The sequence below is a fragment of the Vollenhovia emeryi genome, unplaced genomic scaffold (genome assembly GCF_000949405.1).
Source record: "Vollenhovia emeryi isolate VEMERY1.0 unplaced genomic scaffold, V.emery_V1.0 DF939133.1, whole genome shotgun sequence".
Classification (NCBI taxonomy): Eukaryota; Metazoa; Arthropoda; class Insecta; order Hymenoptera; family Formicidae; genus Vollenhovia; species Vollenhovia emeryi.
In genome coordinates this window covers 1,902,016-1,924,791 of record NW_011967233.1, presented here as the reverse complement: position 1 = coordinate 1,924,791, position 22,776 = coordinate 1,902,016, and the positions used below count along the sequence as shown (strand labels likewise).

The following is a 22,776-nucleotide window of genomic DNA, read 5'->3' as shown; positions in this document are numbered from 1 at the left end:
GGATGTGTTCGAAAATGGATTTAGTTACTGCCAGTGAAAACAGTATAGTTGGTAGCAATGAAAATTACTGGTGCTGCGTTTTTCGCACGCCAGTAAAGTCAGTAAGGCTGGGTCTACATTGGATGTCGTAAGTCGAATAATGAACTGTGATTGGTCAATTTCCCAGCCATACTGACTTTACTGGCGTGCGAAAAACGCAGCACCAGTAATTTTCATTGCTACCAACTATACTGTTTTCACTGGCAGTAACTAAATCCATTTTCGAACACATCCAATATAGAGCTCCATTTTGACTCTGTTCGTATCGCATGCCCCAACGACCAATACCGTCGCTTAAATCGTAAATAAAATGACGGTATTGGTCGTTGGGGCAAACGGGAGGATGCGACGCGAACAGACCTTAGGCTGGATTCACATGGAGCGTAACTTACGTAAGCGTAACCTGCGTATCACCAATCACAGAACTATTTCAATGGAATTATTGGCTGTGTTCTCCAGAAGTTAGCGCTTAATAAGCGCTTTATGCTGATTGGATAGATCTAGAAGAATAGCTCTATTTCAGCACAGATCTGAAAGTATAATCCAATGAACGCAAAGCGCTTAGCAAGCGCTAACTTCTGCTGGACACAGGCATTGAAACGGTTCTATCAGAATGACCCTATGATTGGTGATACGCAGATTACGCTACGCAAGCTACGCTCCATGTGAATCCAGCCTTACGTATATTCATCAAAGCCACACTATCTCACATACAACTTGTCTCTCATTGGTCTGCCCAGAACAATGTCGGATGCGCAGAAAGGATCGACGCAAAACGAAACAAATGACGGAGGGGGCATACTATGGTGGAACCCTTGCTTCACTTTTCGGCTCGAAGTCGACTCGAAGTTGGCTCGAAGTTGGCTCGAAGTTGGCTCGAAGTTGGCTCGAAGTCGAAGGTAGCAGTCCAGCAGTATATGGAAGTTTGTGGCTTTTACGTATAACTTTTATACTGTAAGTAGATTTTATTATTATTCCGTCAGCTTTGATTATATTACACAATATTTTATATTACTTTTAACAATTTTCTGTTACAGAATATACATTGTTGTACATCTGATCTGATAAAAATGCCAAGAAAAAATAAACTGACTATTGACGCTGCGGTGGCTATTCTTATCGAGTTCTTCGATTTAATGACTGATGAAATACCTAATTACTCGAACCCCGTTTGGGATGAAATGAGTAACAGATGCAACAATGCATGGAGTGGCCATAACTGGTGGGTTAATGTTCAATATGACAGACGAAAAATATATTCCCTCGCAAGAGAAGAAATGGGTCTTAAGCCACTGGTGCCAGATCTATCAACGAATATCTTGATTCCCACTGAAGATATTAAAACAGAATCGGTTAATTCTAATAATTCGTCATCTCGTTCTACTCGTAAAACAATTTGTAAAAAGGGTTATTCTCGGTTTAATTTAATATTAAGCGCAAATGAGTGGGAACAAATTAAACCACTTCAAACTGCGAACCAGTACTCGTTAAGACCATGGGTATGGACTAACGTCGTTGCTGATGCATTTTATCGACAATTTCGTCTGCCCTGCGCATATACTTTTGTTAGAAGCCTAATTTTTCAACCTGAAAGCAGATATTACATCAAGATTATTGGAAATTGTAAAAGTAAACTATGCGGTAATTTCTTCAAAGGGGTTGTTTATGTAAAACCACCGGACAGTAATAGTCCGCTTCGTATACATGTCAAAACCTGCGATACCAGGGGTAGACCCCATGAAGTTTTGCGGCGTCCTTTAAATGGACAAAAACGAAAAGAGGCAGGTAAAGCAGCAATCACAGAAGGATGTTCAAGTTTACAGCAAAGAATGGCAAATGAAACTTTAAATCTTGAAGAGACTGACGCACCAATAATACCTTCATTGGCAGTACTGCGACTTGCTAAAAAAGAAGCGGTCAGAAAGTTCGCTGAAAATTGTCTTCAAAAGTTTGAAGATGATTCAATACTTTCATAATTCGTTGCAATAATTTTCAGATTTTTTTTACACAAATCACACTTCAGAAGTATCGAGAAAGTTTATATCTTTTCATATGCATAAATTCTGAAATATTCTGAAATTCTCATTTTATCATTTCAACATTTATATCATAGAATATTCTCATATATGAGAAACTAAGAAAAGAAGTGGGCTTTCTGGGTATTTCTGAAAAGTGTACCAATTCGTATAAACATTCTAAGGAAAATTTTCACCACGATAGGATCCAATTGGACCACGTTATTGATCGGCGCAACACTAAAATACTGCATCCGAGTTAACCAGGCCGAAAATGCCGCTACTGGTTCGCTAAAAAAATTGCAAAGTAGCTTCACGCATCGTTTTTAAGTTAAACCAGAACATGTGTCATTAGAATTTTTACATCTAATTGTACAATCGATTTTTAGTGGATCACTTTGACTTTGTGACAACAACGATAAACGCAGCTTGTTTATTAGTTAAGTATCGTCATGAACAACATTGTGAAACTAAAGATGTACAATTACATTAAGTGACGAGTTACGCCAATAGCATTGATTTTTTTAATTTGCAAGAAAAATTAATTACAAATTTTAATTTACTTTTTACATTACGATCTTAGTTTTTTCATAAGACTTTGCTGAAGACTGTTTCTAAACTCAGCAATTGTATCTACCAGTGGTTGCGTTGTATGTTGTATATCATACGTATAGAGTACAAATCTGCATAAGGTTAATACCCATTACTTCCATCAGACATAATTTACAAGAAATGGACACATTGATACCGATATCGTTAAGATGGTTCTCGGTAACAGAGTAGAGCACCTGTAGCGCGATTCTGTAACTCGTGTCGTCGTTACGGGCTTTGCGCAGCTTTTCTACGGTATATTAGATCTGTGCAAAGCACGCAACGACGACATAACGAGTTACACTATCGCGCTACTGGTATCTACGAATAGAGAATATAAAATATTTATATCGATAAAAAACAATATACTTTGTATGATCGGAATTCAAGGAAATGTGTTACGATTGATTTAATGTTTCAAAGTTGCATAAATAAAATGTTTCAACTTGCACAAATACAAAAGACCATGTTTTTAGATTCATTGCTCAAACATATAGATTTTGCGCGAAAGAATTTTTGAATATACTTTATTGCATGACTTGTATTTGATTCGAAAGCGTTCCAATAAGTACAATCGTACTAACGTGCCTCGTAGCACAATTACAGCAACTTGGAGGAAAGTATGCGTATGGTTGATTAACAGTAAAATGATAGTTTTACAGAAACAATTGAAGCAGCGACAAAAAAATAATTATCTTGATGTAATAATAATCAATTTCAAAAGTGATGAATTTTCATATCTTTATTGCTTTAGATAAAAGTTTTATTTCTCTTTTTAATTCAAAAATAAGCTAAACTGTATATCTCCTAAGCTATTTTAAGAACGTCCAAAACTGGAGTACACTTTGCACCAAAGGATGACGAGTATCGTAATAGAATATCCATCTGAAACAACAATTACTGCGGTAAGGAGCTCTTTCTTTACAGAGATCAAGTTTCTTCCTGTTCTTTCAATTCCTCTATAAGCCGTTTGCGCTCCTCTGCTCTTCTTAAATTAGCTAATACGGAATTTTCGAACTCTGCATCCGACACCCTTGTCTGCTGCGTCTATATAACGTGAAAATATTACAATATTATCGTCCGCAATAAAATGTTCAATCTTACGAGCTACAAATAATACATACGAATATATCTGGTGCGGAAGGAAAACTGAGAGATGCGCATGGCGTGCTGTTCAAATGTGTGGTTGCGGGAAACGTAGGTCTTCCAATGTTAGAATTTGTACTGGTCGCACTAATGTCTGAACGTGTCTGTTTATCCCATAGACCACGTAGCGTTAACGGGTTTTTCACCAAACCGATTTCTGCTAGAAGCGCCGTTTCCTGAAACAAACATTTTATTCAGAATCTGCTCTTGTACATAATCTTATTGTTTCATTGTCAAACATCCTGTGGACTTACCGCCGCGCCTTTATCTCCGAACTCAATCATGGCACTGCCTTTCTTCGTAGACGACACAACAAGAGCCTCTATGTCCCCATACTGCGGAAAAAGCAATAGTTAAAAATATCTGAGAGCTTGAAAACAGAAAATAGAATTGGAAGATTATGACAGTACCTTGGAAAACATGGTATGCAGATTGTCATAATTGTATCCACCATTCGTCTGATCGCCGTCTTGTACTTTCCATCTTATTCTAATTCGAAACTCTCTCACATTGGGTGTCGTAGTGTTCATCGAGCTATAAAGCTTCTCCAAAAACAGCTTTCGCGTGAAGATCATCTCTTCTTCCATTTGTTTGTACCATTCTTGTAATCTTTTCACTTCCGCCTGAATAATTGTGTCTCTTACATGTCTGAACAATCGAAAGTGTTACGGCAAAATTAAGGGTGCATACCTTTCTCTGCTCCTCGTTGGACTTTTCAGTCTCGGCCGCAGAAATGACCGACCTTCTGTAAGCCTCTTCACGCGCCTCCAGGTCCTCCTTAAATTTCTTTCTCTTGGCGTCGAATTGTCTAATGCGCTCCTTCGCCTGCTTCCTGGCAGCAATAGCTTGATCGTAGTCTGCCTTGTTTCACAATACAGTTTTAATAAATTAGACCGGCTACAAGACTTTCTCTTCTCGCGGGTCTGAGAAGAGAAGGGTTTAATGACGACAGTGTTGAAATCAACCCCGATGAAAGATGCCGATATACTCACCCTGGCTTTTGTGTCCGTTAATATTTCCAGCACCCTCGAGAGTTCTTGAAATAATTCCGCCGCTCGCGGGTTGTCAGGATTCTTGTCGGGATGGCACGTCAAGGCTTTCTTGCGGTATGCCCTTTTAATCTGAAAACACGAGTATCGTCAGGCGTTTTCTCACGACTATCCGGTGGTATTTCGCCCATTGCGAGGCAGAGGTGTACATATTTTTACGCAAGTAAACGCAATTACCGAAGAAACAGATTTAAAGGTGTATACGTTACCTCCGGCATAGAAGCTGTCGGCTCTACACCAAGCAGCCCGTACAAATCTATTTGCGTATCCATTATTTCTAGTTTTTATCTTTCCGAAATAAGCACCGTCTAATTAATAAGTATCCTTTAGTAGATTACTCTTTCAGTCTCTTCCGCAAAACCGTAAGCACTGGTAAACACACTTTTGTTAGGTTAACCTCCGTTTATCCTTCACCTAAAGCACGCATGTCTTGCACTTACGTAGATGCAGAGAGAGGAGAGAGAGAGAGAGAGAGAGAGAGAGAGAGAGAGAGAGAGAGAGAATAAAGGTATTCAGATCGCTTGTTTCAAATACTGGAGTGATTCATGAGGCATCAAAATTTAAACGGGTTTCAATATAAATCGATATTGAAGAAAATATATGTATAGTATATTATCAAAAACGGAGAGTAAAGCCTATCACACAATACCAGGCAACAGGCAATAGGAATAGAGAATAGAAATTTTGACGCGTTGGATTCGTCGGAAATTTTCTTCCAACCAATCCAACGCGTCGGAAATTCTATTCCCAGTTCCTATTGGCTGTTGCCTGGCATTGTGTTCGGGCCTTAAGCCTCGTCTGCATATAGTGCTTACGAATGATCCAGATGGAGCCAGGAGCCAGAAACTTAATAATAATAATAATAATCTAGTGGACTCTCACTCTAGACATTGCATACTTCAGTGTTATTCAGTGTTATTAAAGTGCTAACCACGCAGGCCACGCTGCGCATTCTGTTTAGACAAGGCAATTGCAGAAATTGCGCAGTGAAAGGTAGACTCTTTCCCGTCGTCTGTGGGCCTGTTACGCCAGATTCAACGCCATGTGCTCCACCGACAGTAACAGCAGCATGAACAACGGCACGCAGCTCGACGACGTCGGCGATGCATTCGGATCGTTTGGCAGGTACATACAAGCTAGACCTCGCGTCCTTTAGGCAAGCGCACACATTCGCGTTATCACACAAAGTGAATGCCACGCAATTGTGACCTCGTCGCAAGTGTCCGTATACGTTTGTATTTCAAAATTTTACAATCGTTAACCACGACGGAGTATCCGTTTCTAATCATTGTACTCGACATTAATATCGTAACAAAGGAAGGTATTAGAGCGGATTACCTTTATCGTACGCGAAAAACGGAGCAAGCTGATACGCAACAATCGTTCAGCGAACCGCTTGAAGCAAGCTGTTGAACCGTCCACATTGGACGGGTCAACTTTCATCGATTCGTGAATCATATGCAATTCCCGGTTTAGATTAAAAGCGAGTCATGTTATCGATCATTTTATTATACTTCAGCTTACAGCCACGAAGTGGGACTTGGTTTACAATCGACACACTCGTATCTTCCTTGCCTTCTGTCCTACGTGCAACTAACTGTACCTAACAATGCTTCTTATATCTCTATTTCCGGCGTGTCCTAATCTTATTTATTTCCTCTATCTCCGTCTCTTCTTCCTTCAGGTCTCATCCTGCACCTTTTCGTAAAAGTTGCTATGGTTTTTCTTCCGCATTTCTTCTTCGTAATCCTTTTCTCTGGATATTTTCTGTTATTTCTTTCCTCCTTACCAACCTTTTTCTTTCCACTTCGGCTTACTTTACCAGAGGAAAGAGATAGCCCTAGATCTGTCCTTTCTTTTGTTTCCATCTGCTCTGTGTCCTGCCATGTTGTTACTTTCCTCATCAACATATTCATTTTATCAATCTTTTCACTCTACCTCTATTTTTTGGTTACTGTTTCCTATTCGCCTCTTGTCTTTTTTCTTATCCGCTTCTACGCCAGCACCTTTTCTTCAAATCTATTATATTCTTTCCTTTTTCTCTCCCATTACTAGTAATGAAGGCTATGTGATCTCTTCTTCCTTCGCATCCCTTTCTGATTTTCTTTCTATTCTCTGTCTCTATGGCCGCGTTCAGGAGACACAACTGTTGAGTGAGCGCTCAGTATGATTGGTTCATACTTTTTGATCCAGCCAATGGCCGCGTTCAGCAGACACAACTGTTGAGTGAGCGCTCAGTATGACTGGTTGATACTTTTAGATCCAGCCAATCATATTAAGAAATCATTGAGCGCTCACTCAACAATTGTGTCTGCTGAACGTGGCCATTGAAACTGGCGGTACAATAATTTCTCAGTTATTCCCGTTTCGCCATCCAGCCTTCTAATTCCTTATGCCTCTCTGTTCTTCCTTTCTGATTATTCTCGTCCTGTCGACTTCTTCCCCCCCCCCCTCTGCTTCCTATACTACATTATATTCATCCCTTTTCTTTGCTTTGTATTCTCTATCCCTCGAAAAAGGTGAAAATATCTTCCCCCTTCGTTTTTGTTTCTCAGTATACCTTTCTAATTACTTAGTGCCTCCTCGCTTTCTTCTTTATATTACCCCCCTTCCTATGAATTTCCGCCTCATTCTCTGTCTCCTATATCTTCTATTGTCCCTTTCTTCTTTTGTGTGAGCTGTATTAAAAGTATGAAGGGCGCGGGATATAAGATTCAAGAGTCATAATCACATTGAATGCAGAATGTGAATGTGTAACGAATAAGCATGTACCAGGGAACATATCTATGGCCCCTGAATCCAATATAAAAAGATTTGAGTTGGAACATGGGGAACGACAGGACAAAATTTTTTTTGCAGGAGCAGCACAGTGTCTGCTCCCCTTGTAGCACAATTGACACAGTTGGCACCTACCCAGCGTTATGCCACATACTATAACATGAATCATTCCAAGCGTGGCATAGCTCTCATCTTCAATCATGAATTTTTCACCGTCCCACATCTTAAGCCTCGCTGCGGTACAAATGTCGATTGTGAAAATTTAATCAAGACTCTGAAAAATCTTGGTTTTGAGGTAAACGACTTTCACAATTTGACCCACAAGGATGTGGTAAAACAATTGGAAAGAGGTAAGCTGCGCTACTGTTTGCACGTACATTCGTCATTTCTTTAAGAAACTTTTTGTATTTAAGAGACATGTGTCGTAAAGTGTAAAGGTGTAAGACATTTTGCATAAAAATATCACGTGAGACACAACAGAAATGTGTGTAATAACAAGCAAATTGTTACTTTTCACAGCTTCGGAAATGGATCATTCCGAACACGATTGCCTGGTGATAGCTGTGCTAAGTCACGGTGAACTTGGATTGCTCTACGCTCATGACGCTGCGTACAAAGCAGATAACCTGTGGTACTACTTCACTGCCGATAAGTGTCTGAGTCTCGCTGGCAAACCCAAGTTGTTCTTTATACAAGCTTGCCAGGGTGATAAGCTAGATCCCGGCATTCCTCTTAAAGAACGTACCGAAACGGATGGGCTTGTCCCAACATTCCGCATTCCCACTCAAGCGGACTTTCTCATTGCTTACTCGACCATTCCAGGTATTGTTATTTAAGCTATCTGAATGTTAAGTTTCTATAGAACGTTAATATTTCAAAAGGGAGGCAAATTGTCCGACTTAAATGCTTTGCTGCTCAAAAGTGATTTTTACAAAATTAATAAAGTTCATAAGGTTGTGTGACAAACACAAATTCGAAGAAATAAGGACGAGCCATGAAAGGATGTTAGTGTTTAAATAGTGATTTTTTAAAATTGGAAGGTTATTTTTCCTGGAGGAACACCAGCCGCGGATCGTGGTTTATGCAAGCATTGTGCATGGAGTTACGCGATAACGGCACTCGTTACGATTTACTGACTCTGCTGACATTTGTATGCCAACGCGTTGCCCTGGACTTTGAGTCAAATACGCCCGACAACATGACCATGCATCAGCAGAAGCAAATCCCATGCATCACCACTATGCTGACGCGCTTGGTAAAATTTACATCCAGGAATGGAATTGTATAGCCTGTAGAGTAAAGAAATTAATTACATCGCATTTATGTACCTATTTGCGGCATACATTGGGTCATATCGTTTAGCGCAAATGGGCAAGACTGCGAGTGGTGCAGGTATCACTTTTATTCATGCGCCACAATTCGGCAATATGATTGTCGCCTATTACATGCTAAAGACTTAGCATTTTATATATACTTAATATCAGTTTAAGATAATTTTCTAAACTGTTCGTGTTCTAGTAAAAGTATCTAAATTAACTGTAGTAATATGAGATAATTCTTTCTTTGGTTTAAAAAGTTTTTATACAGGTATACTTTTCTTTCTTTTTTTTTTGCTCACATTATTGTTCCTGCCGTCTCTATTGAGGAAACAGATCATTGAACTGCCAGAAACTTTTAACATTTTTGTTTTCATTCATATCCTCCTATATGACAAAAACATTATCTTGTGTTGTGATAAAAATAGCATTTCCATTTTTTGTAACATTTTTAGTTAATAATTATTTACGATAAGCCTCAAAACATCTGAACAAATTTATTTAAAGGGAACTTCAGAAGCAACTATCGTGCTTGTGACATTGCCGTTTCATACAATTAAGGTATATAATAAGTACAAATAAAGAGTTATCGACTGCAAAAATATACATTATATACTATAATCTTAACCATATTTTTCATCAATAATTCATATATATATTTAAAATATACATATATGAAAAAGGATTAGCTACTCATACGTATCCTATTACAGTAGCATTGATGTTACACACATACAAACGGAATATTTTTTAATTATATATTGTAAATCGCATGTGTGTGTATATGTATATATACATATACATACACACTCATAGCTCGTATACTCACATACACTTGTCTCTTGATTTACGCGGTATTTTTTTACATGGTAAATAATCCCACCCCTGTATACGCGATACTTTTTATACATGGTCAGAAAAATATTTTTAAAAGAAATATATGGATAATGAAACTGAAGTAGAAGTGCCAAATATTTGTAATAACACAAGAATAGTAGCTTCAAATCAGTTAAAGAGAAAAGGTTGACTAATAAATTTTGTTTTCTAAACTTTTATTATTATTATTGTGCAAACATGTGAAATAAATATTTTTACAGCACACACAAGCTTTTATGTATTTGTTTTGAAGCGATAGAAGATTGAAGTGACCCCTTTGATAATTCTTAACCGTAAAAGAAACCATGTAGAACGGATACTCCACGTTAATCAAGGAACGAGTGTGTGTGTGTGTGTGTGTTGCATAAGTAATATGTATGATGTGACTGTCCTAATCTTTACGATTATGTGTGCGCGCGTGTGTGTATGAGATAAAGCATTTAAAATGTTACCAGCTATCATCTCTGAAAATACGCATAATGGCAAAATAAGTTTTAAATAAAAGTGATATGATCTGAATGGTAAAATCAATTTTCAAAAACTAATTTTATCGCTATTTATCCTCATCGAGACCATACAATTTTTATCTAAAACATTTTTTACTTTGATACGTCCTTTCACGGATAATAGTTTGTAACACTTGAATGCTCCACACACATGCGCACACAATCTATAGTGTACGTGACCTATAGATTTTCAATGCTAGCAGTGAATATCGCAATTCAGCTGGTAAAAGTAACGTGTGTATATTCTATGCAAGAAGTAATAGCTTGGCATACAAAACAATGTTTAACATTTAATTTTACAAGGCATAATTATGATTTGAGATAACGTAGTTGTAATGAATTGCAACTGCAATGAATATTGGAATGTTACAAAAATGTTAAGAAGAAAAGGAGTATATGAGAGGAGTCGCATTGTAGTTAAACTGTTAAGATGCATTACCTTGCCTGCAGATACCGAGATCATCGGGTATGCATTGTGTCGCTAGATTAATGAGCATAATTAATTAGATAAGAATTTAAGAGGAACGGATCAATTAGTGTTACGGCGGTGATTGCTGTATTCGCAAGAGAAACAGAAACGAAATTTGCGAAACGTGATACAAAGTCTTTCATAGTGAGAGTAATGGAATTTATATGCCTTATACACAATTGTTTGATAACTATGGTTAAACTATGTAAGACTACTGTGTACTAGCGTACGCATGACCGCATGACATATATTTAGACATTTTTTATATTCAACAGTAGTCTCTGCGAATCGTGTTCTCACTTATTGTTCCTCGTATAGTAAGATATATATGCAGTTTACCACACAAATGTATTTTGCAATATGAACATCTTATCTAAATGATGTTATAAACTATAAAGCAATTGCTCAAAGATACAAGATGTCATTGCAAAATATAAGATGACACAATGTCTTGCATTGTGCGTTGTGATAAGTGTGTGCTAAAAATAGCCACTACGTATGACACATGAATCCGTTTGGAAATTGCATTTTTCAGAATCAATGTTACCGGAGTATTGAAGCAATTTTACAGTATCTTTATATATATATAGCTTTAGTGCTATTTTGTGTGCTTTGTATCGTATATATTTGTAATATCTTTCTATACACGAACTTGTATACAAATTTACACAATAAATTGATAAGATATAATGTATAAATGTTATAAGCATTATAATTATTTTAATATATTAGTCACATGGCAAGAATATTGGATATTTTTCTTTATAGATATATTTAGTTGAGTCCATTTATTATATTACATACATATATTATTAATCTTTATAAAGTTACTTTCGCGTTTTGTCAGAGTTTAAAAAAGAAAATCAATGGTATAAAGCATTTTCGTACAAAAGATATTTAAAACATGTAAAGCTAGGCAATGCTGATACTAAAACTAACAATATTCAAGATATCACTTATCTAAAAGCTATAACAATCTCATTTTATCTTAATATAACTTGCATTTTTTACAGCATTTACAACTTTTCATTCATAGCGAACGAAGCCATTATACATAGATGTGGTCCTCGAACTTAAATATAAAAATTACAGATGCTGCTACTGAGGCACTTGACCAGGAATGTTGATTATCGTCATATTATTTGATAACCGTTCCGATCTTTCTGGCGCTGTATATGGACGGATTAGTTTGCTATTTGCATAACTTTCATTATGATCAATACTTAGATTCAATGGATCTAATATTGTAGTCAGAGTTTGTGTACTCTTCTCTCCAGCGAAAGTTTCTACATTAAGATCTTGTGAAGAACTTTCGTGTTCAATGATCGATGGCTCAGTTGGAAGAGGGGCAGTCTTGTTTCTCTTTGCAAAAACTTTTATAATGTTCTTCTTTTCACTGATACCTATAAACATATTTTATATTAATTTATTATATATGTGTTTTTACTCCCGACTGTTGCCAACCGAAAGTTGGTGCTACGGAGGGAGTATGTGTTTCACCAAAGCGAATTTGCTGCTATCAATGTTCTCGATAATATTAACACACGTACGTACCATTGCACGATTCGCTTATTAAAGCTTCATCCTAAAATTTTAAAAGAAAATATCAACGACGGATAATAAAACATTTGTACTAGATTTAATATCACACTTCTGAGATAACAAACATAAAGTGACTCTATACAGGGTGTTCGTCTGGAAATAATAGGGGGGGGGGTCCCATTTTTTCCCAATACTATATAATTATAATATCGTGTACCTTTGCCGCTAAAAGATCCTTAATGGGTTTAAAGGGATTAGAATGTACAGACACTTTCGATGGTGTATTTGACGCAACAGATTGTGTCCGTTGCACACTTTTATGTTGACAATTCTGTGATTGTTTGACTCTGCTGTTCAAGATAGCATAATTTTTCACTACGATATCCAACAACCATCTGCAAGAGAAAAATTCTGATCATCAGTATGAAAGTGTATGCCGTTAAATCCTTATTTCGTGCACGTATCTAAATCTTCTCAATACTGATTCAAAACATACTTATATCCCTCCCTTATCCCCGCGATGCTACTCTTGGGTTGCTCCTTGTTGTAAATGCAGGAGCACGTTTCCACTCTAGTCGGACATCTCATGGCGTTGGCCGCGCGCTCCACGTCCAGGTTTTCAACCACATCCAGCTCGTCGATAGCGCCATTCAAATCTTGTTTGTTGGCGAGTCTATGCATACGTTACGAAAATCTGGATGAGATTTGTGTGCCGTTGCGACACATTTTTACGCAGATTATCAACATCCTTTGATCATTATATGCACACAAGTGACCTAATCTGTACGTGCGCAAGCAAAAAGTGTGCAGAGATGTAACTTCAGAGGTCCCTTACAACAATATCGGTTTCGTCGAGATATGCTCGTGTGTGATTAATTCGTTAAACACGACTTTATTCTCGGCAAGACGGGAAATATCGCTAGCGTCCACCACGTATATAAGACCATGTATCTAAAAGACGTCAATGGAGACATAGAAATTCAAGATTCTGTTTGGCACAAGTGTAGCGGCCGACCATCTAATATTTTCATCGTAACATTTAATTAATAATTCTTTTAACATGACTATCATTATCCATTTAGTCACTCAGAAAATCCACGCTAGTCACTTACGTCGTTGTAATATTTAGGCCACAGTGGTCTAATCTGGGAGCTGCCCCCGAGATCGTATATCTTGACGGAATATGACTTGTGCTTTAGAGACACCGTCCGGAATCCTATTGTAGGCAGCACATTCTGATCTGAATCTGCAGAAGAGGAATATTGTTGGCGCAAATTGATGCCGTACAGCGATAATATTTGCCAGCAGGCACTGGTTTTAATTCTTAAAAAACAATTACCACCGCTGATGTGATTCAGTATCGTTGACTTCCCGGAGTTATCCAGTCCCACAATGAGCAAAATGATGGTCCTGAAATAACGAAAAACCAATGTAAACAAGAGGACGTTATCTCTCTCCCGCCTTCATATTCCCGACACGCGTTTCTTTGCTCGCGAATAGCGCGTACTTCTCCGCGGTGCGGCTTCTTCGCAGCCTCCTCAGCATGTTCCTGATACAATTACCCATCGCGGGCAGCGAGAAAGAGAATCGCGCTCCCATGCTTCCCGCAGTCCTAATCGCGTTCCGGTGGACTTCTGTCATTCATCGCGTCATTCAATCCCGTATAATCGGAGTATTGGAGCACGTATGCATGTATACATGTCGTGTACACACCATAGAGATAGACGTATATAATCTACGGTACACATATACGCCACCGCGCATGCGTGACGGCCATTGTACAAAACAGGCGCGCGTACAGGATATTTCAAATGCGACCGGCCGTGTGTTCCACAGACTTCTATAGAAGTCTGTGGTGTGTTCTCTGCCCAAAGTATCCGTTTGAAGAGAAAAAGAAAAACGAACGCGCAAATGTAATTTCGGAAATCAGTGTTAAATATAAGGGTCTGCGCAAAATAGAGAAAATATTAGTCCCAGTCTACAATAGAGATTTAAGCCCTAAGCCTTAAGAAATTGACTAATCACAGTCGCGCATTCTACTCATACTTGACCGTGATTGGCCAATTTCTTAAAGCTTAGGGCTTAAATCATCTATTGTAGACTGGGACTTAGGGCCAGTTTCACAAACGTTGGTTAACTGTTAACCAGAGTTCAGTCAACGCCCTATCTTTTTCTATCTTGTTCTCTAACCCCTGGTCCACAATCTTGCTTTAAGTAAGCTGTAAGCCTTAAGCCGTAAGAAATTAACCAATCGCAGGTGAGAGTGAGGGGAATAAATGTCTGTGATTGGCTAATTTCTTACGGCTTAAGGCTTACAGCTCACTTAAAGCAAGATTGTGGACCAGGGGTAAGGTCCAGTTTCACAAACGTCGGTTAACTGTTAACCAGAGTTCAGTCGACTTCCTATCTTTCTCTATCTTGTTATCCAAGAAGAGACAGAGGATCAATTAACCATGGGTTAGCGGTTAAACGACGTTTGTGAAACTGACCCTAAGAAGAGACAGAGGATCAGTTAACCTTTGGTTAGCAGTTAACCGACGTTTGTGAAACTGGCCCTTAGGAATTGATAGGAATAAATATTAAATCGTCATCATCTCTCTCTCTCTCTCTCTTTCCCCCTCCCCCCCCCCTCTCTCTCTCTGTTCTGTTGGCTTCAATTCACGTGGAGCATGATTGGCCATATGGTTAGCTCTCGCTAGAAGACGGGTGCTACAGTATAAGAAAGAAGAAAACACTGTTAAATATATTTCTATTAAAGTAGGAAGCCAGGAGAGCCAATTGACTGATACATCAATCGTAGTCCGCTATGACGGAACAGTACCTAAAATCTATCAAGGTTGGATTTATCGGAGGAGGGAACATGGCTAGTGCCATAGGCGCTGGTTTAATTCGCAAAGGTAAGCGTACTTGCTCGTCGCTCGCCAACAAGCCCGACCAGAGCGAGATTTTACAGAAACTCCAAGTGATGCATCTCTTTTTCTTTCTCCCGCGAAAGGTGTATTAAAGCCAGATAATGTCTGGGTTTCCGGTCGTACTGATAGAACTCATGGATTTTGGAGGGATTTAGGGGTTCACCCGACGTTGGAGAACAACGAGGTCGTGTGCAACTGCGACATTGTGTTTCTGACAGTGAAGCCGCATATGTTGGACGACGCACTTGCGACCGTTGGGAGAAGAGCGGATGAAAAGTTCGAGAGCAAGCTCTTTGTTTCGGTACTCGCCGGAGTATCTCTCGATGTCTTGTATTTTGTAAGTAAAGTAGATGCTCATACAACGTTTCAATTTTTATGGCAACTTATGCGAAAGGCTTTTAGAAACTCTTAGCAATCGTGACCTCACCAAGGATAATTAGATCTATGCCAAACACACCCATGATGGTTGGGGAAGGAATCACGGGTACGTTAGAAAACTGCAATATAGCATAAATTAGTTTGTATTAATGTAAATGTAATTTTTAGTTTATTGCGGCAGGAACGCCAAGCCGAACGATCTAGAGCTGGTGGATAGGTTGTTCTCTTACATTGGTATGAGTCACAAGGTTCCAGAAAGTCTAATGAACTGCATTGGTGGCCTATCAGGTTGCGGCCCAGCGTTCGTAAGTTATAACAGCCGTCATAATTGGAGAAATGGAAAGAAATAGTTGTGTATTAATATTTGAATTTATCTTTACTCAGGCGTATCTTGTCATAGAGGGATTAGCAGATGGAGCTGTGAAAATGGGCGTGCCAAGGCCAATGGCAACGAAATTTGCAGCACAAGTGCTGGTAGGGGCTGGGAAAATGGTGCTTGAAACTGGACAACACCCTGGTCAGTTGAAGGATGAAGTCTGCTCACCTGGAGGCACCACTATTAACGGCATTCATGTTATGGAAGTGGGAGGAGTCAGGTATTTACAAGTTAAACAGTGGCACATGATACTATTTTGTCTAATGGATTGCTTGCGAGAGTTAATCAAGATCTAGCCCTAAGTCATCTGATCTAAAACTGCATCCTTATTGGCTCGTGCAAGAAATTCAGTAGGAAAAATAGTATCATGTGCCGCTGGCTTTATTTTACACATCTTATTGGTATATACACTTTTGCTCACTAATTACTGAGAATAGAAAATGTTTTATTCAATTAAACCCACGAGAAGTGATGTAGTCATTAGACATTTTATGTGCATTTAATTGTTAAATAATCTTGATAATTACAGGGGATCTATGATGAATGCTGTCGAGGCTGCTGTGAATAAAACAAATGAACTAACTTCTCGCATAAAATAGCTTTTTTAGCCAAAAGAGATTTTGAAATATGTAACAAGTAATACTCTAAGAAACGTTTGATATTATCTTTCTGCTTATTTAAGTTCCATTTTATATTCATGTAATATTTGAAGAAGAGAGATTATATTTGTATCGAGTAACATATGTAGAATAATTATGTAATTTGTGATAAATTCACGGGTGTGTTCCCATTCCCTCTCGGTACTACTGGCAGTACTCCCAATAGTCTCGAGCGTTCAATATCAAAGAAAAGGTGTGGATGGTTGCATTTAGAAAAGAAACTGCTGTTATCACGAAGGCTACTGAGGTTTCATTTGGGAATGATTTTCTCAGAAGCTGAGTTCAATAATAGCGTCCACAGTAGTACTGAGAAGAAATGGAAACACACCCCATGTCATTTTCGAAATTGCATTTTTCTCGAGAACAAACTTTATCTTCGCGAACTTCTCTATCATTTGTTACAAAAAGTATATACAATAAATATACACACATATACTGTATATCGTCTTATTAATAAAAAAATGTGTGCATTGGTAAATAAGCTTATTCTGTAAAAAATGTTTATAATAATCAGTTGAGAATCTTTAATAATGACAATACGATGTTTATATCTACATACAAATTAACAGTGCTTTGCTTCGTATATTTTATCATAGAAATCTAATTTTTTGAGTACTCTACACAACGCGATGGGTCAGTAGGGTAATATTCTTGACATTTAGTCATCAATCTTTTGAGTGCTTGAATGTACTTCCTCTGAGTTTCATCGTTCATGACATGAGCAACATTCTTAGAGAAAATCTTTTCTCTGCCAGTACGGGCATGGATACCAACCATAGTAACACCAATAGGCCACGGTGAGTTGCCTATTGCCATTTGCAAATAGGCATCGCTAGCCTGAAATAAGAATTTGCTATTGTAGCAGATACATTGTTACAGATTTGTTACACTGATAAAATATGTTTTATATGCAATTAAAAATGTACCAATATGTAGTTACGCTCCAGCAAGTGCTTAACAATTTCTGTTAAACTGTCCGTTATATCCTCCGGAAGAGACTTATTCTTCAATTTTCTTAGAAGTGGTTTTAAATACTCTCTTGTTTGAGCATACGTAGCGCTATTCATCTTTCCCTTAGTGCTCATCTTTTCGGCGGTCGATCGGCTGTTTAATTGATTACCCCAGATCTGGACTAGATATTGCACAAACAGTGTAATAACGTTCATATCAAAGTCCTTGTCTCCCTTATTCAGTTTAGTCGACATCTTTTCTATGTCTTCATAAGTGACACCCTCGTCAGGTACATTCACATCGCCCTTTCCGTCAAGATTTTGGGACTTGGAAGATGTCAAGATCTCATTGAGATACGCTTGATCCACTTGCTCCATGGCTTCTTGGAAATCGTTTCTGAATCCCTGTTGATAAATTATTGCAATCAAAATTGCCATTTGTTTCGTTTTCTTTACAGAAGTAACCGTAAGCCATACATACCTTATTCACTTCTGGCTCAAGGATTTCGCACTTCCTTAATCTCTTGAATGCCTCTATTTCGGATTCGCCGAATAACAACACGGGCTCTGTCCGCTCGCGCAATCGCCTAATTACTTCTTGCCTGGATAACAAATGTTCGGAGCTACTGTCCGCTTTGTGTTCTTCCGATTGCTGATTCACATTTGAAGGGACAGCCTCATTATTCCCTTTGTCAGTTTCATGTACTTCCTGCTGCTTTGATATCAATTGACTCCTCTTAAAGTACTTCTTATTACTTTCCTGAGAGATATTTTAACACAGATAATAGATATTAATGCACACTTACATGCGTGCAACGATATGAAATACAATACACCATAGAATGCAATATGCAACGTACCAAGACATGACTTTCCTCTAGCTCTCTCCGTTTCTTCATTATTTCTGCTTTTAGAATATCCATTTTGCCAACAAATATGACAATTGAACGGATAAAAGTTCAGTTGTACGAACAGAGGACAGTTAGAGGCTAGCAACTTAAATTAGTTCTTTTCCTCTCTACAGGAACGCCGTCGATATCTGCGTTATTTAGCGTATTAACGATCCGAGAAAGTTCAAATTTCATATCATCTTTCCTGTTTTGCGTAACATTCCAAGCATTACAGTAAACTTACTCCAGTCTTCCCTCAAATTAAATTTATCTACCAATAGGAGGTTATATTGTTGACAAATATATATTAAAATAACTTAATCGAATTTGTTAACGTGATATAATCTTCTCTAAGCTCTTGAGCTTCTCCATTAATCTAAATTTTCTGCCCCCCTCATACAGCAAATTAATTTTTTTTTAATACTTAGAGATAAACACCTTCATACCACGAACTTTTTCTTGTGTTAAAAAGTCAACAGAAGTGACGGGCGAACCAGGCGAACACCAAATCGATATTGGAGACCTCATGCGGCGACAGTGAGCAACTTCGGACTCATTTTACATAGGCCAGTATTTATAGTCTGTTCTTATATTTAAGATTTTCTTACATATATTCTTAATGTGTTTTTAACCAATCACAGAACCGTATTAGCCTCTTAAGACAACACTTAAGATGATTTTGAAATAAGAATCGACTATGAATACCGGCCATAGTCAGATCTTATATTCAAGACTGTCTCAAGATCATCTTTAGATACTCCGTAGCCAATGAAATATTCCGTACAGCATCTTTAGATAAATTCAAGACGGTCTTGAATACCGGTCGTAGAGTCCTAAATAATCATATATCTTTGAAGGTAAGGAATAAACTCTAAAATATTATACATATACATATTTATGCATATTATGGTCATACGTGAAAAATTTTGTATCGGGTTGTAGTTTTTATACTTCCATAACTTAGCAATATCATAAGTACAACGAAAAACTATGTATAATATTTTATAATAATTTATAAACGTGAATTCACTGACGACAACACTTCCACTTACGGGGATTGACCTGTGTTAAAAGACTGGTATGTAACTGGCGCACAGGATAAGATGGAAAGAATACGGTATATGGATTCACTTATTAATTTAATTTAACTGGCTACTTACATCTATGCCCGGTCCTAAACGGCCTCTTTAATTTCTAATTTGATTTTATATCTTAAAGGACCTAAGTTAAAATTGTAGTATATAATATTTTAATTTCAAAATTATTAAAAGTTTATTATTAGTCAGTGTTGTTAAGTTTAATAAAAAAATTTATTAACAGATGCCTCGAATATTTTTGTTTGTTTATACTTTCTTCAGTACAAAAATATACAGACATTCTAAACGAGGCAAATACCGCGATTCCACCTACGAATTATATAAATTTCACAGATTTTAATTTTTTTTTAAGTATAAGTACCGAAATTATTGCAAAGTAATGCAACTTTTCGATTTTCTCGATATTTTAATGTCGAGTATATATCAACGGAATTTTTCTTTCCTTTAATGTACAGAACTCTCCCTTCTAACAGTTTTCTGCGTACTCGTTTTGCAGTGTCAAAGGGTTGCTCGCACCAACGTATACTTAACTATGCTCGAGACCGTACTTCCGATAAAACGGCCTCAATCAATCTTTTACAACTATAGCGCAACTCGCTTATCACTTATAAGGGAGGGTAATAATACGGAAAACATTTTCTGGAAATTTAAGCTTTGGATGCGTCATCGATTCATCCCCCAATATGAAAGTAACAAAGTAGTGCCGCAACATGTAATTTTGCCCTCCTCCCACAGACTCTCAATTTGGTAAATAGCGAGCTTCCCGAGTTCCAGAAGGGTAGAATCAAATCCCTTACGCAGATGTTAAACCGTTTCGGGGAACACTACACTTTTTCGTCTACTTTGCCAGCAATTTTCAACAATATTACACGTTATCACTCGACAGAACTCTCCATTTTTTCTTATATCCATGAACATCCTGGCAAGCGATCATCCGGAACAAGCGAAGGTCGACGCGACAGTGCTTCGCTATCGCGTGTACACTCGTCGCATTCGCAGAATGCTTTGCCTCGGCGGTGTCTTGCAAGATCGAACACGTTCGGCAGCCTGGTCGTATACTACAGGCCTCTTAGTGATCTTTATGTGCTTCAATCAGTGCGTCTTCATGATAAACTTTTGTTGGGATCACACAGACGACCTGGTGCTTCTTTCAAGATGTTTTGGCATGACCTGTAGTTTCATCACGCCCGTCTTAATGGTATCTTGTACTAGTGATGCATGGGATTAATTATCTTAGTAGGTTCGAATCTGTTGTAGTTTTGAACTCTATGATTACTTAAAAAATTAAAAGCAATACTTTCAAATACATTCGAATCTGAACAAAATTGATTCGAATATATTTGAGTCTCTATAATCCACATAGCACACTTTATCCACGGGATGTCCGAGGGACATTATTTTAGGATATTGCGATCTGAACGATATCCCATGATAGATTTCAATTATTCAGTGGATGTCTAGCGGATGCACAAGCCCAGTCAGCAAAATGTTAGTTAGCATTTTAGTTAGTAGATTGGTATTAACAAATTAAAGCAATTTGTGGAAACCTTTATTTGAGAATCTCTGTGAAAACTTGCTCGAACGAGATTGTGGTGAAAATTTGTCTTCACCGCTATTTAATATCGAAAGCTTAGAAGACCATTTCCTTAAATAAAATCTTAGATACCAATTGCGAGAAACAGATCGTATGTCTACTATTCTTCCAGTCAGCTTGCTTCCTGGTGAAACGTAAGAGATTGCTGGAGCTTCATGAGACGCTAGATGATCTCTTCGAGAGAGAACTGGCACGGGATCGACAAACCATGCTCGCCACCCTGTGCGCGTTTGACAGACCATCCTACATGCTGTGCTTTACCCTGGGATCGACGGCATTGATGATTCTTTGCCCTTCGCTGATCTCCATAGTTCGCCAGATCGTCTATGACGCAAAACCCAGAAGATATAAACTACCGTTCCTGGCGAAGTTTCCGTGGCCTGTGTCAACCGGCGGCGGTCTACTCTTTTACCTGCATCTCCTACACCAGATATCCAGCTGCTGGTGTGTAGTCTTTACCGTTGGCAGTGTTGACAGCCTCTTTGGCTACTACGCGTTTCAGATCTCCTCGATACTACGGGCGATGTCTGCCAGGTTGGCGAATCGGCGTCGTACCTGCGAGGTATTCACAGAGGCCCTGGGCACATGCGTACACACGCATCACCGATTATTGCAATGCAGTCACATGTTGAGTGATATCTGGGGTTTAATAATCATACGAATGCTTTTTACAAACGCCATACTCATGTGTGCGTTGATCTTCGAAGCAAGTCCAGTAAGTCTTGGAATTTGATTATTATAGATTCCCGGACAGCCAAGTCTATTGAGAGCAGATTTTAAAAGTGTTTGCTACAAATGTTGATAGAATACCAACAGACATAACGGAATCCACTAATGGAATATTCAGAGTGTCCTATTTTAATCTAACATTCTCAAAACCTTTATTTTTGATTGTAGAGAAAAATGCTTTAGACAAAAATTGTTTGTTTCAAAGGAAAATACACGATGTGAGTTATGTTAATTGCAGGGTTGGGAAGAGTACGAGTAACTCGTTACTTGTACTTGTAACAAAGTTACAGTTACTTCTTTTTGGCAACTCTAACTTAACTTCGTTAATTTTAAAAATCGGGCCTAAATAGCGCAATGGGTACCTTTGGTTGTCCCGTCTTTAGAGTATGTACTCTCTAAAATCAATCAATGGATTATCACTGAAAACAGTGAATATTCACTGATTCGGTGATAATGCACTGATTGATTTTTAGAGAGTAACTCTTCGGGGTACTCAAGCCCTTCCACCACGACAAGGTAGTACCCGAGGAGGGGATTATCAACAAAAAACCGTGCAATTACATATATGTATATTTAGAAAAATTAATATTGAGTAAACATAAATTATGTTTGTAATACGCGACGTGAGAGAGATTCATCCAATCGAAAGATTACTTCACAATCTCATATCTTGGGACAAAATCAATTTTCTCGTAATTTATCAATAATAATAAACTAATGATCCGAGATAAGCCATTCTTATCTCGTTAGAAGCGCTGAAATCTTAGCTTTCCAACGGGGCCAAGATCATCTTGCTACGATTTTTCTATGCGGAGATTTTGACGATTATATCGACTCGCGATCTCGATCTCGGGACAAAATCAA

At 38.1% G+C, this 22,776-nt stretch overlaps 7 protein-coding genes across 13 annotated transcripts in view; 4 read left to right on the top strand and 3 right to left on the bottom strand.

The window, feature by feature from the left end:
• The first annotated feature begins 723 nt into the window (after positions 1-723).
• LOC105567939 lies at positions 724-3,107 on the top strand. The gene is made up of 2 exons (XM_012023222.1): positions 724-993; positions 1,077-3,107. The coding sequence occupies exon 2, from the start codon at positions 1,110-1,112 to the stop codon at positions 2,013-2,015; it is 906 nt and encodes a 301-aa protein (XP_011878612.1). The 5' UTR covers positions 724-993; positions 1,077-1,109; the 3' UTR covers positions 2,016-3,107.
• Positions 3,108-3,372: 265 nt separating this feature from the next.
• On the bottom strand, positions 3,373-5,414 carry LOC105567940 (dnaJ homolog subfamily C member 17). The gene is made up of 7 exons (XM_012023223.1): positions 5,050-5,414; positions 4,784-4,912; positions 4,482-4,652; positions 4,202-4,414; positions 4,046-4,126; positions 3,770-3,967; positions 3,373-3,692 (listed from the first exon to the last, which is right to left on the bottom strand). Exons 1-7 carry the CDS (start codon positions 5,110-5,112, stop codon positions 3,576-3,578), a joined length of 972 nt encoding a protein of 323 aa, XP_011878613.1. The 5' UTR covers positions 5,113-5,414; the 3' UTR covers positions 3,373-3,575.
• Positions 5,415-5,726: 312 nt separating this feature from the next.
• LOC105567937 (caspase-1-like) lies at positions 5,727-11,479 on the top strand. The gene is made up of 4 exons (XM_012023220.1): positions 5,727-5,965; positions 7,700-7,968; positions 8,138-8,440; positions 8,659-11,479. The coding sequence occupies exons 1-4, from the start codon at positions 5,883-5,885 to the stop codon at positions 8,904-8,906; spliced, it is 903 nt and encodes a 300-aa protein (XP_011878610.1). The 5' UTR covers positions 5,727-5,882; the 3' UTR covers positions 8,907-11,479.
• Positions 11,365-14,172, bottom strand: LOC105567938 (ADP-ribosylation factor-like protein 13B). Its single transcript, XM_012023221.1, has 8 exons — positions 13,835-14,172; positions 13,667-13,737; positions 13,440-13,573; positions 13,163-13,278; positions 12,824-13,000; positions 12,545-12,722; positions 12,340-12,370; positions 11,365-12,188 (listed from the first exon to the last, which is right to left on the bottom strand). Exons 1-8 carry the CDS (start codon positions 13,966-13,968, stop codon positions 11,884-11,886), a joined length of 1,146 nt encoding a protein of 381 aa, XP_011878611.1. The 5' UTR covers positions 13,969-14,172; the 3' UTR covers positions 11,365-11,883.
• Positions 14,173-14,925: 753 nt separating this feature from the next.
• Positions 14,926-17,092, top strand: LOC105567934 (pyrroline-5-carboxylate reductase 1, mitochondrial). 3 transcript variants are annotated; one of them, XM_012023212.1, is made up of 7 exons: positions 14,926-15,011; positions 15,086-15,224; positions 15,323-15,576; positions 15,642-15,723; positions 15,786-15,922; positions 16,002-16,213; positions 16,523-17,092. In XM_012023212.1, exons 2-7 carry the CDS (start codon positions 15,134-15,136, stop codon positions 16,590-16,592), a joined length of 846 nt encoding a protein of 281 aa, XP_011878602.1. In that variant the 5' UTR covers positions 14,926-15,011; positions 15,086-15,133; the 3' UTR covers positions 16,593-17,092. The 3 variants fall into 3 exon arrangements, with proteins under 3 accessions (XP_011878602.1, XP_011878603.1, XP_011878601.1); XM_012023213.1 differs by having other exon boundaries at positions 14,942-15,011; positions 15,089-15,224; XM_012023211.1 differs by having other exon boundaries at positions 14,952-15,224.
• Positions 17,093-17,152: 60 nt separating this feature from the next.
• LOC105567936 (pre-mRNA-splicing factor 18) lies at positions 17,153-19,003 on the bottom strand. 5 transcript variants are annotated; one of them, XM_012023215.1, is made up of 5 exons: positions 18,931-19,003; positions 18,463-18,763; positions 18,084-18,362; positions 17,579-18,007; positions 17,153-17,489 (listed from the first exon to the last, which is right to left on the bottom strand). In XM_012023215.1, the coding sequence occupies exons 2-5, from the start codon at positions 18,523-18,525 to the stop codon at positions 17,253-17,255; spliced, it is 1,008 nt and encodes a 335-aa protein (XP_011878605.1). In that variant the 5' UTR covers positions 18,526-18,763; positions 18,931-19,003; the 3' UTR covers positions 17,153-17,252. The 5 variants fall into 5 exon arrangements, with proteins under 5 accessions (XP_011878605.1, XP_011878607.1, XP_011878606.1 ...); XM_012023217.1 differs by having other exon boundaries at positions 18,463-18,641; positions 18,737-18,993; XM_012023216.1 differs by having other exon boundaries at positions 18,939-18,955.
• A 922-nt stretch (positions 19,004-19,925) lies between these two features.
• The window catches only part of LOC105567933 (odorant receptor 4-like), a 9,293-nt gene continuing 6,442 nt past the window's right edge, over positions 19,926-22,776 (top strand). The window contains exons 1-2 of the mRNA XM_012023210.1: positions 19,926-20,787; positions 21,296-21,898. Of these exons, the coding sequence (XP_011878600.1) occupies positions 20,500-20,787; positions 21,296-21,898 (891 nt within the window). The 5' untranslated portion in view covers positions 19,926-20,499. The remainder of the gene's footprint in view (positions 20,788-21,295; positions 21,899-22,776) is intronic.